Source organism: Tachypleus tridentatus, chromosome 5 (genome assembly GCF_004210375.1).
Source record: "Tachypleus tridentatus isolate NWPU-2018 chromosome 5, ASM421037v1, whole genome shotgun sequence".
NCBI classification, from domain to species: domain Eukaryota; kingdom Metazoa; phylum Arthropoda; class Merostomata; order Xiphosura; family Limulidae; genus Tachypleus; species Tachypleus tridentatus.
This window is the reverse complement of record NC_134829.1, coordinates 55,291,031-55,308,392: the sequence shown is the minus strand read 5'-3', so window position 1 is coordinate 55,308,392 and position 17,362 is coordinate 55,291,031. Positions and strand designations below refer to the sequence as shown.

General features: G+C 32.4%; 1 protein-coding gene across 8 annotated transcripts in view; it reads left to right on the top strand.

The window, feature by feature from the left end:
• The window catches only part of LOC143251207 (uncharacterized), a 456,539-nt gene that overhangs the window by 340,663 nt on the left and 98,514 nt on the right, over window positions 1–17,362 (top strand). For 6 of the 8 annotated variants that reach the window (XM_076502633.1, XM_076502637.1, XM_076502632.1 and 3 more), the window contains exons 2-3: window positions 6,170–6,291; window positions 8,660–8,914. In XM_076502633.1, coding sequence (XP_076358748.1) covers window positions 6,170–6,291; window positions 8,660–8,811 — 274 coding nt within the window. In that variant the 3' untranslated portion in view covers window positions 8,812–8,914. Of the gene's footprint in view, window positions 1–6,169; window positions 6,292–8,659; window positions 8,915–10,227; window positions 10,806–17,362 lie in introns of those variants that run through there. The other 2 variants (XM_076502636.1, XM_076502640.1) reach the window with 2 other exon arrangements.

Below are 17,362 nucleotides of genomic sequence, written 5' to 3'. Positions count from 1 at the left end.
ATAATATCAATTCTGCCAACAGATGTCGCTTCTGTGTTTTTTATTCTTGATATAGTAGGGGAATGAACCTTAAAAAATACAGATATACTGGAGTAGTGACGTAAGGATGAGTTACGGTTTTGACACCTCTGTTCTACGGTGTATTTCATTTTTATCTGCTTATATATCAGATAACACTTGTGTATATCCTCCCATATTTCATTCACAGTGAGTAGTAAATCGTATACTTTATTCTAATTTTATTATCGTGAAAACACACTTTCTACATTAATCTTACGTAACTTTTAGTAAGTTTAGAATAGAACATAATTTACTGTGGGTTTCTCATTGAAACGAAAATTATGTGTTTGGTACTTGAGTTATTGGCTGGGAACCTTGGTAGACAAGGGAACCCCATCGTATGTGTGTTTTTTGTTGTTTTTTCATGGAGTTCCTACCAACAATATTGCTTGTACCTTTGGTTTATTTGTCATTTCAGTGTAACGCTTTTTAGGCCGCTTTGTCTGAGTAACCACATGCGTGTGTTATTATTTGGATTACCTCTCCTTCAAAGTATCTATTTCCTTAAAATAGAAAAGACGTGAACATTCAGTTTGCCATCGTATCAGTTTCAAATGTTTTATTTCTTATCGTGACAACTGAACCACCGACCAGCTGAATTTTGATTTGTTTTGAATTTCGCGCAAAGCTACACGATTCACACCTGCGTCCCTAACTTAGCAGTGAAAGACTAAAGGGAAGGCAGCTAGTCATCACCATCCACCACCAACTCTTGGGCTACTCTTTTAGCAACGAATAGTGAGATTGACCATCACGTAATAACGCCCCTTCGACTGAACGGACGAGAATGTTTGGTGGAAAGAAGATTCGATCACGCGATTCTCAGATAGCGAGTCACGTGCCCTAACCACCCGGCTATGCCATATACGACCAGCTTAGAAATAGCTATAGTATGTATATATATTTACTGTTGAACTGGGAATATAACAGTTCAACTCCAAACACTGCTCGCTATTACAGCTCAAAAACATAAATTTAACACTAAAAACAAACGAATGTCATCTTACGAAACGTTGAAACTATAGGAATTAACTCCCCCTTGTGGAAAATAATTAAAATACTGTTACTGTTTGTTAAACTTTGTAGGTTTCTGGTTTTGCTCTTCCTTGGTAACATACAGCAAAAAGAACAGCTATTTCTACTGTTGTAAAATAAATTTGGAGCTCATGTTAGGCCATAACACTCCAAGCAGTCCGCATAATTATTCCTTGATCGTAGCTAGAATAAATCACTTAATATAAGCCTGACTAATTTTAATGCAAATATATTTCCTCGGTATAGAATATCCCATTATGTTTGCCTGCATGCTACATGGAAGATATGTTGGAGAATATATACCGTCATCAATGGAGAAACTAGTTAACGAATCACAAACTTGTCTGTCTCGAATGTCTTATTGTTCTCCATCTGTTGTCAAGAGATAATGAAATGTTCCTCAGATCGTCTTATTAAAAGAAGAGTTTATTTATTTGTTTTGTTCAAGTTGCGCATAACTGCACAAGGGTTGCTTAGTTACCTACGCTAATTTGTTTCATTCTAACGATAGATAGTGCATTAATTAAATTAAAGCGGCATTTGTACATAAATATATATACATACAGAATTAAAAGGAGTATTAATACTTAGATGGCGCTGAAGTTATGCAAATACACACACAATTAAAAGGAGTATTAATAATAGATGGCGCTGAAGTTGTGCAAATTATTCTGTAGTTATAAAAGTTTTAATCAAATTCTTACTTTTTACCTCAGAAGGTGGCGTAAGGACACCGAAACCTGTCGAGTATTTTTAGAATTAGACCATATTTTTAATAAGTTATTTCTCGTGTGATGATTTTTAACGTTTTATTCCTTTTGATTGTATATCATTACTGGGGATGATTATATGATTTAATAAAACATCTAAATCGGTGTTCCTTTACACTAAAACAATGACTACAGTCTTTCAAACAAAAATAGGGGTGTAATTTTGTTATAAAAAGTAATTCTTAAGGTCAATGCTGATAATAAACATGTGATCCTTTCATAATATTTATTTCCATGATTAGTAACGTGACTATGCCTTACGTATCAATATTTAATGTTGTTTTACGGAATACATGTACTATTCCATTATAAAAAAAAAAGGTTATAGTCTATTATATATGGCCCGGCATGGCCAGGTGAATAAGGTACTCGACTTGTAAGCTGAGAGTCGCGGGTTCGAATCCTCGTCGCACCAAACATTCTTGCCCTTTTAGCCGAGGGGGCGTTATAAAGTGAAGATTAATCCCACTATTTGTTGGTAAAAGAGTAGCCCAAAAGTTGGCGGTGGGTGGTGATGACTAACTGCCTTCCCTCTAGTCTCACACTGAAAAAGTAGGAACCATTCTACTATAAAAACTGTGTTACTAACTTATCCTCTATAAATTTGTTTTGAATTTTGCGCAAAACTACTCGAGGGCTATCTGCACTAGCTATCTCTAATTTAGCAGTGTAAGACTAAAGGGATGTCAGCTAGTCCTCACCACCCACCGCCAACTCTCGAGTTACTCTTTTACCAACGAATAGTGGGATTGACCGTAACATTATAACGCTCTCACGGCTAAAAGAGCGAGCATGTCTGGCGGTGATGGGGATTCAAACCCGCGACCCTCGGATTACGAGTCGAACGCCTTAACCCCCCTGATCTCCTCCATAAAGATACCGTTGATAATAATAATAAACACAAAACGTACCCATGTTGCTTTCATTAAGTTGTTTGTTATCGTAATAACAGTTCTAAAAAAATTAACGTTTTTTCCAAAATAAAGTCTTTAGATTTTTGTTTGGAATTGTTCCATGAACAATTAATTACAATGAAAGAAGACTGCTGAACTGTTTCAAATGAGTTGAAGAAGAAGTGTATCCGTTTTCTAATAAATATTAATTTTAATGTTGTTGTCTGTATAACTGGAATCCTAATTACTTACCCCTCCCAATGGCACAGCTGCAAGTCTACAAACTTAGAACGCCAGAAACCGGGTTTCGATACCCGTAGTGGGCAGAGCACATATAAAGGTAACCTTGTGTATAGTATTGTGCTGAACTACTTGTCTGTCATAGAGTTAAACGCATGTTCTCATTTATTTGGTTTCAGCTGGTGTGAAAAAACTGACAAAAGTCATATAAGAAATGATAATTTCTCAGCTACGAAAATGTGAGTGGTGCGTTACTTGGATGTTAAACACGAAATTACACCTTGGATGATTTGTGGTTTCTCCACCACAGGTATCGAAATCCGACATTCTGCTGAGACATTGGAGGGAAGGGGACAAGTGTTGTGAGTAAAACAGGATAAGTAACTGTAAAAGGAACCTCACATTATCACTTTATGACGTCAGCATATTTTCTAGCCCTGATTCACTTAACTTCTTTTCTTTTATCCGTAGATCATAGCAAAGTTCACATGTGTTAACATCAGGTGTTCGAGTTTTAACATCCTTTGTTACATTTAAGAAATGTCCACCCTTTTATAGGAGTAAGGTTTACTTTATTTGTTTTATTCTATTATCCGCAACTCGTGAGTGTGTGCGTTTATTTCTCATATCTGCTGTGTCCACCGGAGATGATCGAACCTAGGGTTTTAGTGTTGTAAATTTAGAGATAGACTTAGAGGTAACTTATGAATATATAGCAATGAAAGTGTAGCGAAACATGTTCATAACGTCTCGTCAAATTGTGCTCATTAGGAAACAATTAAAACGTCACGAGAAGAATTATGCTATCGAGAATATATTTTATGACAGATGTTCCATTTCGCCGTCAGTTATTATCAGGGTTCACTTTCCCTTATCTTACTGGTGACGCCCTGTAACATTCTCATTTTGACAACAGCTTTAAGCAACGGAAACAACGCTGTCACATTTAACAACTAATAAAAATACGTGGGTCAGTTTACCCTTCGCTCTTCTTGGGCCCTTACATCAAACCCACCGAGGCGTGAACATCCCAGCAAAATATTCGTAGCGCAAGTTAGCTGTGGTTATTCTTATAAGACAGCCCCAATAAAGGAGCGTATTTATCTGGTTAAAATGATACACTCTCTCTTTGTGTGTTTTATAAAGAAAATATTCCGGTGTAATTGTGGATCGTTGACTCAGTACGAGAAGTAAAAACGCGATTTTAAATCTCAGTTATTAGGTTCATAAGCAAGGTCTTTACTTTTTGTTGCTGACGTCACTTAATGTCGGTTTCACTTTTACCGATAATTTAGCGATAAAATATTAGTCAAACCTATTTTTAATATTTCTTTTCCATTTCATTTCACTTTTTAAAAATAAATTTTATCATCCTGTCCCGATCGCCGGAAATATGAGCGTCGTGTGCAACTATGTATCATTTTATTTTTGCTTTTTTCGGAACACCCCCTACGATAAATCAATCTCTAACCCAGAGGGCATTACTGTAGCTAGAGGCGAAGGTCTATGTTTCGGTTTATTGTATATAGTTGCTTACAAGCTAGTGGAAAAGTTTCATTTCTTATGGTGTAGATGTAATGTAATTAGATCGGCAGAAAATGTGATACGACTCTTAAACGAACAATCTAATCACATTCCAAGAGGAACTGGAAATATGTAGAACTTACAAGTTACATATAAGATTTACAAAAATAATACGAAGTTAACAAGCGAGTACCTAATTAATAAATCCGTTTATTAAAGTTTTATTATCTCAACTACGAATATATACCTCTGGTTACTTACACATCTACGTATATTTACCTGTATATAAATGTAATATATAGCATTACTTATCTATATATATGCCTATACTTACCTATTGTTTCCAATATATCAACGTATACTTTAATTGATTTGTGAAAATTTGTCCAACGTATATATAGTTAAATAGTTTTTAAGCTTTTCTAACGCTATTGGATAAGGTTGAGCATAGTGTGTCCCAAAATGTTGTTTTTATCTTTGCGTGTAATATTTGTTTATTTTATCTTCTGTGAATTTTGAGTGTTTTCTAGTTATACACTAAGCCTAACTCGTCAATAATTATCTTCATAAACATTAACACATTCACAGTATTAAAAAAATATATATATAAACGACACCTGTTACTTTCCGAATAAGGAGCTGGTTACTATAAACCTTTTGTAACTCATAACTGACATTTGTTACCTTCATTATTAAAAGATCGTTACTATAGACCATTTGTAACTCAAAAATGACATTTGTTACTTTCGTTATTAGAAGCTGATTACTATCAACCATTTGTAACTCATAAATGATATTTGTTACTCTCGTTATCAGAAGATAGTTACTATAAACTATTTGTAACTCATAAATGACATTTTATTAACGGATGGTTACTATAAATCATTCGTAACACATGAATGACATTTGTTACCTTCGTTACTAGGAGCTGGTTACTATAAACCATTTATAACTCATAAATGACATTTGTTACCTGACTAGGGAATGGTTACTATAAACCATTTGTAACTCATAAATGACATTTGTTACTGTAGTGACTACCATTTGTAACTCATTGATCTCTCGTTATCAGAAGAAATAAACTATTTGTAACTCATAAATGACATTTTATTAACGGATGTTACGATAAATCATTCGTAACACATGAATGACATTTGTTACCTTCGTTACTAGGAGCTGGTTACTATAAACCATTTATAACTCATAAATGATATTTGTTACCTTTGTTATTAGGAGCTGTAGTGAACGTTCATTATCTGAAAAGAAATCGTTATAAGGGTGTTCGATTTATCTGTATTTTACAGGTTTCTCTAGAAGTATTACTTCTAGCGTACTGGCCTGGCATGGTTAGGGAGCTCGACTCGTAATCTACGAGTGGCGGAGTCAAATCCCTGTCTCACCAAACATGTTCGGCCTTTCAGCCGTAGGGCCGTTATAATGTGACGGTCAGTCCCACTGTTCATTGGTAAAAGGGTAATCCATGAGTTGGCAGTGGATGTTAGTAACTAACTGACTTCCCTCTATTCTTTTACTACTAATTTAGGGACGGCTAGCGCACATAGCCCTCGTGTAGCATTGCGCGAATGTTAAAAACAAACAGACAAACAATTTTATTTAAATTACAAGTATATCAATTTCTCGTTCCAGGTCAGAGTTTTTAGGGATTTGTACAAAGTCTATGAAGATTGCCGTACTCCTTCCAGGAGGGAGAAACTTTGAAAACAGCCACTACCAGCAACGGAAGTATAGAACTTTGATTACTAATATGGGTACGTTATGGGTTTGATTACTGTCTTTCATTTCTTACCATCACGTATCCTTTTACTTCCATCGCTTATAATACTTGAAAATAGTAGTTAGTTTATTTGTTAAAGCAGATGTATTTTTTAAGCCAGTGAAGAGAAAGACATCATAAGGGTCGTAAGTGTCTCGTGACACGAGGTTAGCTCGGTCGAATCAGGGCAACGTATTTCAGTTTCTTTTCTGGAATAAGTGATTGTTGGAATTGTGTGTGTGTGTTTTTAGTTAAGCACAAAACAATACAATGGGCTATATGTGTGCTGTTCTCACAGAGGATATCGAAACCCGGTTTGTTCCGATAATGCTCTTAAAACTTGCTGCTATGTCACTGGAAAGCAAATAATTTCGAATCAATTGAAATGTAAAAAATCAAGTTCGTTATAACTGCACCATGCCTCTAATATCAGTTTTGTTGACTTGTCCAAAAACATATGGTGGTAACTACCCAACTGATCAGTGCCTGTAAGTATCCTCTCAACAGCGGTCATGACTTTACTTGCTGGTGTGTGTGTCTGTGTTTTCTCATAGCAAAGCCACATCAGGCTATCTGCAGAGTTCACCGAGGGGAATTAAACCCCTGATTTTAGCTTTGTAAATCCGTAGACTTACCGCTGTACTAGCGGGGACTACTTACTTGTACTTGTATGTATTCTCCTGACAGTAGTCAATGATTAAGCTGACCACTTCCTGTAAGTATTCTCTTGACAGTAGTCAATGATTAAGCTGACCACTTCCTGTAACTATTCTCTTGACAGTAGTAAATGATTAAGCTGACCACTTCCTGTAAGTATTCTCTTGACAGTAGTCAATGATTAAGCTGACCACTTCCTGTAAGTATTCTCTTGACAGTAGTCAATGATTAAGCTGACCACTTCCTGTAAGTATTCTCTTGACAGTAGTCAATGGCTAAACTGACCACTTCCTGTAAGTATTCTCTTGACAGTAGTCAATGACTAAACTAACCAATACTTCAAAGTATTTTCTTGACAGTAGTCAATGGATAAACTGACCATTGCCTGTAAGTATTCTCTTAACAGTAGTCAATGACTAAACTCACCGGTACTTATAAGTATTGTCTTGACAGTAATCAATGACTAAACTAACCAATACTTCTAAGTATTCTCTTGACAGTAGTCAATGGCTAAACCGACCACTGCCTGTAAGTATTTTCTTGACAGTAGTCAATGACTAAACTGACCACTGCCTGTAAGTATTTTCTTGACAATAGTCAATGACTAAACTGACCAGTACTTGTAAGCATTGTCTTGATAGTAATCAATGACTAAACTGACCACTGCCTGAAAGTATTTTCTTGACGGTAGTCAATGACTAAACTGACCAGTGTCTGTAAGTATTCTCTTGACAGTAGTCAATGACTAAACTAACCAATACTTCTAAGTATTCTCTTGACAGTAGTCAATGGCTAAACTGACCACTGCCTGTAAGTATTTTCTTGACGGTAGTCAATGACTAAACTGACCAGTGCCTGTAAGTATTTTCTTGACAGTATTCAATGGCTAAACTGACCACTGCCTGTAAGTATTTTCTTGACGGTTAAGTAACATACTAAATAATTCCCATAATAATTTCCGAACTCTAAAGAAACCTTATCACTAATGCTAACACACTTGGTTTATGTTAGATATTCAATGGATATTGTACTCACATTTTATTATTTTTAAAATAAATTAATTTTTTGAATAATATTACTTTGCGGTCTGAGATTAAACAGCATCATAATTCCTAAGACGTTTAGAATCACAAACGAGCTAATTTGCGCCATTAAATGAGGTTTAACAATGAAAATGGTTTTTGCAATGAAATAAATGACATAGATACATTTGTTTTTTGAATTTCGCACAAAGCTACACGAGGGCTATCTGCGCTAGCCGTCCCTAATTTAGCACGGTAAGACTAGAGGAAAGGCAACTAGTCACCACCACCCACCCCAACTCTTGGGCTACTCTTTTACCAACGAAAAGTGGGATTGACCGTAACTTTATAACGCCCCCACGGCTGAAAGGGCGAGCATGTTTGGTGCGACGGGAATTCGATCCCGCGACTCTCAGATTACGAGTCGATCGCCTTAACCCACCTGGCCATGTAGGGCCGACATAGATACAACCGAATAAAGGTGATGTTCAGAACGTTTAGATCTATTAGCTTAGTTTTGTTATTTTTGATGCCGGTTTTATGTAGATTGATTAAAACATCTCCAATTTTGATAACCCACAAATAGAATTGTATAATTTGCTTAAATAAAACGTGTTTGTGTCTTTAAGGATGAAAAATTGATTATTCTTCTGCTAAACAAGCTTTTATTTTTTTCACAAAAAGCACGAAATAAACACAGTAAAGAAACACAGAGAACACGTGTATTTCTTCCCCTGTTTCCCAAAAGAAGCAGAAGTTCTTGTTGTTCCATCCAACCAAAACTGACCAAGAGGAATGAAGATGGTCTCTCCACTTCTTTCCAACTGATGACATGAAGAATGGATCAAGATAGGATCTACAGTTCCTTCTATTCACACCAAAGGAAGACATTGTGAAGAAACAGAGATTTCCAATTCTTTTCCTTCTCCCCGAAACATGGTATTTGTTTTATTTTTGTTTGTTTATTTGTTTTAGAACATTAAGCTATGTGATGTGGCCACCGCAGGGTATCAAATCTCAAGTTTCAGCGTAAGGGCTTACACTTATTGCTGTCCCGTTAGGGGACTAAAAGAGATATTAATAAGAGACAATCAGAAACTTCACACCCCTCCCCTCATCTTTCAAATGTGAGAAATGAAAGAGAAACAAACGTAAGATGAACATTTATTTTTCACTTTTCGTTATACAATATTTTTATTTTTTCCCCTTTTTCTCACTTTAATTACTTCTTTGTAATCAATCATATGTTTTTTTCTTGTAGAGGATATTCCCAATAAAGGCCCGGCCTGAGGGTCGCGGGTTCGCATCCGCGTCGCGCCAAACATGCTCGCCCTTTCAGCCGTGGGGGCGTTATAATGTTACAGTCAATCCCACTATTCGTTGGTAAAAGAGTAGCCCAAGAGTTGGCGATAGGTGGTGATGACTAGCTACCTTCCCTCTTGTCTTACTCTGCTAAATTAGGGACGGCTAGCGCAGGTAGCCCTGGAGTAGCTATGAGCGAAATTCAAAATAAATCAAACCAAACCAAATCCCCAATAAATCTGTCAGATTTCAATTCAATATCTACTCTAAGAGAGAGCTAGATTATTAACGTGTAGATATGTGAACAAACTACAGTAATCAAAAATGACTTCTGAAAGTTCTTAGACATAGAAACAATTAATGTAATATAAAAATTAATTTCGATATTCGAACCACGTCACCAAAAGAAACTAAAGCGATAGGTTTAACGAGTTTAAATTCATTCCTTAGTCACGTTTGAACAATTTAAAATAGAAATAAACAAACAATGAGACCCTCGCTGGTACAGCGGTAAGTACGGATTTACAACGTTAAAATCAGGCTTTCCATTAAGAAAACACAAACAATGATAAAAATTGAAAACTAAACATTTAATTACATGAACCAAAAATACTAAATAATTTCTTCTGCAGACGTCTAGGCCATTGTAAATTAAAATATTCCTCTTATCTTTGTAAAGCCATCAAAAAGGCAAGAAATATACACATAGTTTGTTTGCCGTATGTAAAGGGAAGTAAAATAAGATAGGACTCGTTGTTCTCTTGCAGACCTATAAATTGTGATTTGTATCAGAAAAGACATTAAACAAGATAAACGAGTTTCGAATCCTACTGGGAATGTTTAATTTTACATCATTTCCGTTTTTTGATTGCAACTCAAAAATGCGATTTATAATTTTTTTTTATTTACTTTGACCTTTTGAAAGGAAAAAATAAAAGAAATCTTTCCAGGTTAAAGATGACCCAACATGGGCACCATGGGAGAAATCTTGCCAGTAATCCTATTTCTGCTGTAAATATATTACAGTAATTTTGCTGTAAATAAATGGTTTTGCCCTCTAAAATACGTCCGATTTTGTGTCGGAAAGTTTGTTAGTTTGAAGTCAAGCACGTAGCCACACAGTGGACTGTTTATTCTCTGCCCATCACGGATATCGAAACCCAATTTCTAGCGTTGTAGGTCCGCAAATGTTCCGATGTGCCACGGGGGAAAGTGACGTAAAGACAATTCTTAAAGACTCCCGTTTGAAGTTTTCTCTTATACATTTTAATTTCTGCTGGAATAACTTTATTAATTAATAGAAATCACTTTCAATTGTTAAAGCTGTTTTATTTTGAAATTTCTTAGAAACGTTAGCTGTTTACTTCATCTTGTTTCGTTGAATCACTTATAGTCATAAATTCGTTATTCAAAGTGTGATAATTGTGTAGTGTGATATCTTCACCTGTAAATTCACTTTATTTGGACTTTATATCCACAGTTACTGCGTGTGAGATAACATGACGGTTCAAAATTTTACTTTTACATACCACAACACCTGATGTAGGCATAGGTTTGAAATAAAACAGCTATAGAATGTGTGTGTGTTTTCTTATAGCAAGGCCACATCGGGCTGAGTCCACCGAGGGAGATCGAACCCCTAATTTTAGCATTGTAATTCCGTAGACTTACCGCTGGTATAAACTGGGTACCCTGTATAATACAATGTGATGTTAAGAATGAACCCAATTGTAACTAAATAACTTCCTTAAATGTTACTTTCAAACACATCTTGTGAACTATGATTAAATTGAACGCAATAAATCATATTCTCAATGTCATACAACGCTAGAATGTATAAAGATATCATTAAACGTATACAACTGAATAACAACGTCAGACAGGCCCGGCGTGGTTAGGTGGGTTAAGGCGTTTGACTTGTAATCTGAGGGTTGTGGGTTTGAATTCCCGTCGCAAAAAACATGCTCGCCCTTTTAGCTGTGGGGATGTTATAATGTGACGGTCTATCTCACTATTCGATGGTAAAAGAGTAGTCCAAGAGTTGGCGGTGAGTGGTGATGACTAGCTACCTTCCCTCTTGTCTTACACTGCTAAATTAGGGGCGGCTAGCGCAGATAGCCCTCGAGTAGCTTTGGGCAAAATTTTAAAAACAAAACAAAACGTTACAACCACTGTGACAGTTGTGGTAATGATAGCAGTCCACCAATGAATACATTTGTTAATTTGAATTTTTGGCCAATGAGCGTTAAACAGATGCACTTCTGCGTATTAAGACTTAATGTGTTCATGTCGCTCACGTGAAGCTTAGAATTATCTGAACTGCACGTGACGAACAGTCCCGCCTTCTTGCTAACCCTCGTTCGTCTTAGCATGTGATAACTTTTCAGTCGATTTTTTTTCTTCGTGATCTTTTCAAAACGTGAATATTAATTAAGTCGTTTAATGTAAAACACAGGAATTAATGAAGGGAAAGTTTAATTGTTGGAAGATATACCAAAGAACCAGTAACGTATGACTCATTGGTAAAAATCTATACTTCTGTTTTAATTTCCTGTGAACGAAGCAGGACCAACAAACATTAAAACAGAAGCTGTCTTGACTGTTTTCTCAACGGAACTCTTTTGATTGATTTCAACCATTCACGTATCTAGGCCAAACTGCAGGTATGGAATGACAATTTATAAAATATATTCCAAACACATCAAAACGAGAGAACCTCTCTATAGTGTATTTGGCTTAGATTCAAGCGCAAAGCATTGTTTTAGTTCACAAAATACATCCACGTCTATAAGACATATTTATTGTCAGAAACATTTTAAGAAAAATGTTATTTCATTTTCGTGAAAACCATGTCCTCGTGCGTAGAATTAACAAACATTATATATTAGTTTAACATTGGTTTACAAGTCGAAACGTGTTTTTAGTTTTAATTGATTTTGCTACATTTAAAAACACAGAATGAAACATTTCCACCCTAAAAAAACAATGTCATATACATGTCTAACTACATTATTACTTCAGTGCATACCATCATATGCAGTAAGTAATATAATATTATTTCCCGTAAAGATCGACATAACATTCAGGTATCATGTACTATAATTAATGTAATGAATGGGGTTATATTTAAAATATAACATAATATTAATTCAGTAGTGAACAACGTCCGATTAAAGAGGTCGAATAAAAATATTTCAGTGAAAAGAAGTGTAGAATTTAAAAGATAATATATTATTAATTCTACACGATTTTTAGTTAACAGATGTCTCTGATGGAGTCTGTGCTTCAGTGAAACACTTGTCCAGGAAAATTACCAATATCGTTGTACAGTTAGATTTTTTACTATAATTATTAAAACTCTTAATATTAACCCTAATTTAGATTCGCTCAGAACAAAAGGTTTATGTCTTACTAAACGCATCAGAAACTTGATTAAATATTAACTAGTGCTAAAAACATTGTTTGAAAAATCAGAAACTTACTTATTTGTTATCTTGTATTAAAAACATTGTTTGAAAGATCAGAAACTTTCTAAATTGTTATCTAGTACCAAAAACATTGTTTCAAAGATCAGAATTATACGTAATTGTTAACTAGTACTAAAACATTGTTTCAAACATCAGAAACTTACTTAAGTAATAACTAGTACTAAAAACATTGAAAGATCAGAAACTTACATAATTGTTAAAAAGTACTAAAATCATTATTTGAAAGGTCAGAAAATTACTTAATTGTTAACTAGTACTAAAAACATTGTTTGATAGATCAGAAACTTACTTAATTGTTATCTAGTTCTAGAAATGTTGTTTGAAAGATCATAAACTTACTTAATTGTTATCTAGTACTAAAAACATTGTTTGAAAGATCAGAAACTTACTTAATAGTTATCTAGTACTAAAAACTGTGTTTAAAAGTTCAGAAACTTTCTTAATTGATAACAAGTACTAAGAACATTGTTTCAAAGATCGGAAACTTACTTAATTGTTAACTAGTACTAAAAACATTGTTTGAAAGATCAGAAACTTACTTCTTTGTTAACTAGTACTAAAAACACTCTTTGAAAGATCAGAAACCTACTTAATTGTTATCTAGTACTAAAAACATTGTTTGAAAGATCAGAAACTTACTTAATTCTTATCTAGTACTAAAAACATTGTTTGAAAGATCATAATTTTACGTAATTGTTATCTGGCACTAAAAAATTGTTTGAAAGATCAGAAACTTACTTAATTGTTATTTAGTATCAGAAACCTTGTTTGAAAGATCAGAAACTTACTTAATTGTTATCTAGTACTAAAAACATTGTTTGAAAGATCAGAAATTTATTTAATTGTTATTTGGTACTAAAACATTGTTTGAAAGATCAGGAACTAACTTAATTGTTATCTAGTACTAAAAACATTGTTTGAAAGATCAGAAACTTATTTAATTGATAACTTGTACTAAGAACATTGTTTGAAAGATCAGAAACTTACTTAATTGTTAACTAGAACTAAAAACATTGTTTGAAAGATCAGAAATTTATTTAATTGTTATTTGGTATTAAAAACATTGTTTGAAAGATCAGGAACTTACTTAATTGTTATCTAGTACTAAAACCATTGTTTGAAAGATCAGAAAGTTACTTAATTGTTATCTAGTACGAAAACATTGTTTAAAAGATCAGAAACTTATTAATTGTTATCTAGTACTAAAAACTTTGTTTGAAAGATCAGAAACTTAATTAATTGATAACTAGTAATAAGAACATTGTTTGAAAAATCAGAAACTTACTTAATAGTTATGTATTACTAAAAACATTGTTTGAAAGATCAGAAACTTACTTAATTGTTATCTAGTACTAGAAAACTTGTTTGAAAGATCAGAAACTTACTTAATTGTTATCTAGAACTAAAAACATTCTTTCAAAGATCAGAAATTTACTGAATTGTTATCTAGTACTAAAAACATTGTTTGAAAGATCAGAAACTTACTTAATTCTTATCTAGTACTAAAAACATTGTTTGAAAGATCATAATTTTACGTAATTGTTAACTACTACTAAAATATTTTTGAAAGATCAGAAACTTACTTAATTGTTATCTGGTACTAAAAACATTGTTTGAAAGATCAGAAACTTACTTAATTGTTATCTAGTACTAAAACCATTGTTTGAAAGATCAGAAAGTTACTTAATTGTTATCTAGTACGAAAACATTGTTTGAAAGATCAGAAACTTATTAATTGTTATCTAGTACTAAAACATTGTTTGAAAGATCAGGAACATACATAATTGATAACTAGTAATAAGAACATTGTTTGAAAGATCAGAAACTTACTTAATTTATATCTAGTACTAGAAAACTTGTTTGAAAGATCAGAAACTTACTTAATTGTTATCTGGAACTAAAAACATTCTTTCAAAGATCAGAAATTTACTGAATTGTTATCTAATACTAAAAACATTGTTTGAAAGATCAGAAACTTACTTAATTCTTATCTAGTACTAAAACATTGTTTGAAAGATCAGAAACCTACTTAATTGTTAACTTGTAATAAAACATTGTTTAAGAGATCAGAAACTTATTTAATTGTTATTTGGTACTAAAAACATTGTTTAAAAGATCAGGAACTTACTTATTTATTACCTAGTACGAAAACATTGTTTGAAAGATCAGAAACTTACTTAATAGTTATCTAGTACTAAAAACATTGTTTGAAAGATCAGAAACTTACTTAAGTGTTAACTAGTACTAAAACATTGTTTGAAAGATCAGAAACTTACTTAATTGTTAACTAGTTCTAAAAACATTGTTTCAAAGGTCAGAAACTTACTTAATTGTTAACTAGTACTAAAATCATTATTTGAAAGGTCAGAAAATTACTTATTTATTACCTAGTACGAAAACATTGTTTGAAAGAGGAGAAACTTACCTAATTGTTATCTACTACTAAAAACATTGTTTGAAAGATCAGAAACTTACTTAATAGTTATCTAGTACTAAAAACCTTGTTTGAAAGTTTAGGAACTTACTTAATTGTTATCTACTACTAAAAACATTGTTTGAAAGATGAGGAACTTATTTAATTGTTAACTGGCACTAAAACATTGTTTGAAAGATCAGAAACTTACTTAATTGTTATCTAGAACTAAAACATTGTTTGAAAAGTTCAGAAATTTATTTAATTGTTAACTAGTACTAAAAACATCATTTGAAAGATGAGAAATTTCCTTAATTGTTAACTACTACTAAAAATATTTTTGAAAGATCAGAAACTTACTTAATTGATAACTTGTACTAAAAACATTGTTTGAAAGATCAGAAACTTACTTAATTGTTATTTAGTATCAGAAACCTTGTTTGAAAGATCAGAAACTTACTTAATTGTTATCTAGTACTAAAAACATTGTTTGAAAGATCAGAAATTTATTTAATTGTTATTTGGTACTAAAACATTGTTTGAAAGATCAGGAACTAACTTAATTGTTATCTAGTACTAAAAACATTGTTTGAAAGATCAGAAACTTATTTAATTGATAACTTGTACTAAGAACATTGTTTGAAAGATCAGAAACTTACTTAATTGCTAACTAGAACTAAAAACATTGTTTGAAAGATCAGAAATTTATTTAATTGTTATTTGGTATTAAAAACATTGTTTGAAAGATCAGGAACTTACTTAATTGTTATCTAGTACTAAAACCATTGTTTGAAAGATCAGAAAGTTACTTAATTGTTATCTAGTACGAAAACATTGTTTAAAAGATCAGAAACTTATTAATTGTTATCTAGTACTAAAAACTTTGTTTGAAAGATCAGAAACTTAATTAATTGATAACTAGTAATAAGAACATTGTTTGAAAAATCAGAAACTTACTTAATAGTTATGTAGTACTAAAAACATTGTTTGAAAGATCAGAAACTTACTTAATTGTTATCTAGTACTAGAAAACGTGTTTGAAAGATCAGAAATTTACTTAATTGTTATCTAGAACTAAAAACATTCTTTCAAAGATCAGAAATTTACTGAATTGTTATCTAGTACTAAAAACATTGTTTGAAAGATCAGAAACTTACTTAATTCTTATCTAGTACTAAAAACATTGTTTGAAAGATCATAATTTTACGTAATTGTTAACTACTACTAAAATATTTTTTGAAAGATCAGAAACTTACTTAATTGTTATCTGGTACTAAAAACATTGTTTGAAAGATCAGAAACTTACTTAATTGTTATCTAGTACTAAAACCATTGTTTGAAAGATCAGAAAGTTACTTAATTGTTATCTAGTACGAAAACATTGTTTGAAAGATCAGAAACTTATTAATTGTTATCTAGTACTAAAAACATTGTTTGAAAGATCAGGAACTTACATAATTGATAACTAGTAATAAGAACATTGTTTGAAAGATCAGAAACTTACTTAATTTATATCTAGTACTAGAAAACTTGTTTGAAAGATCAGAAACTTACTTAATTGTTATCTGGAACTAAAAACATTCTTTCAAAGATCAGAAATTTACTGAATTGTTATCTAATACTAAAAACATTGTTTGAAAGATCAGAAACTTACTTAATTCTTATCTAGTACTAAAAACATTGTTTGAAAGATCAGAAACCTACTTAATTGTTAACTTGTAATAAAAACATTGTATAAGAGATCAGAAACTTATTTAATTGTTATTTGGTACTAAAAACATTGTTTAAAAGATCAGGAACTTACTTATTTATTACCTAGTACGAAAACATTGTTTGAAAGATCAGAAACTTACTTAATAGTTATCTAGTACTAAAAACATTGTTTGAAAGATCAGAAACTTACTTAATTGTTAACTAGTACTAAAACATTGTTTGAAAGATCAGAAACTTACTTAATTGTTAACTAGTTCTAAAAACATTGTTTCAAAGGTCAGAAACTTACTTAATTGTTAACTAGTACTAAAATCATTATTTGAAAGGTCAGAAAATTACTTATTTATTACCTAGTACGAAAACATTGTTTGAAAGAGGAGAAACTTACCTAATTGTTATCTACTACTAAAACATTGTTTGAAAGATCAGAAACTTACTTAATAGTTATCTAGTACTAAAAACATTGTTTGA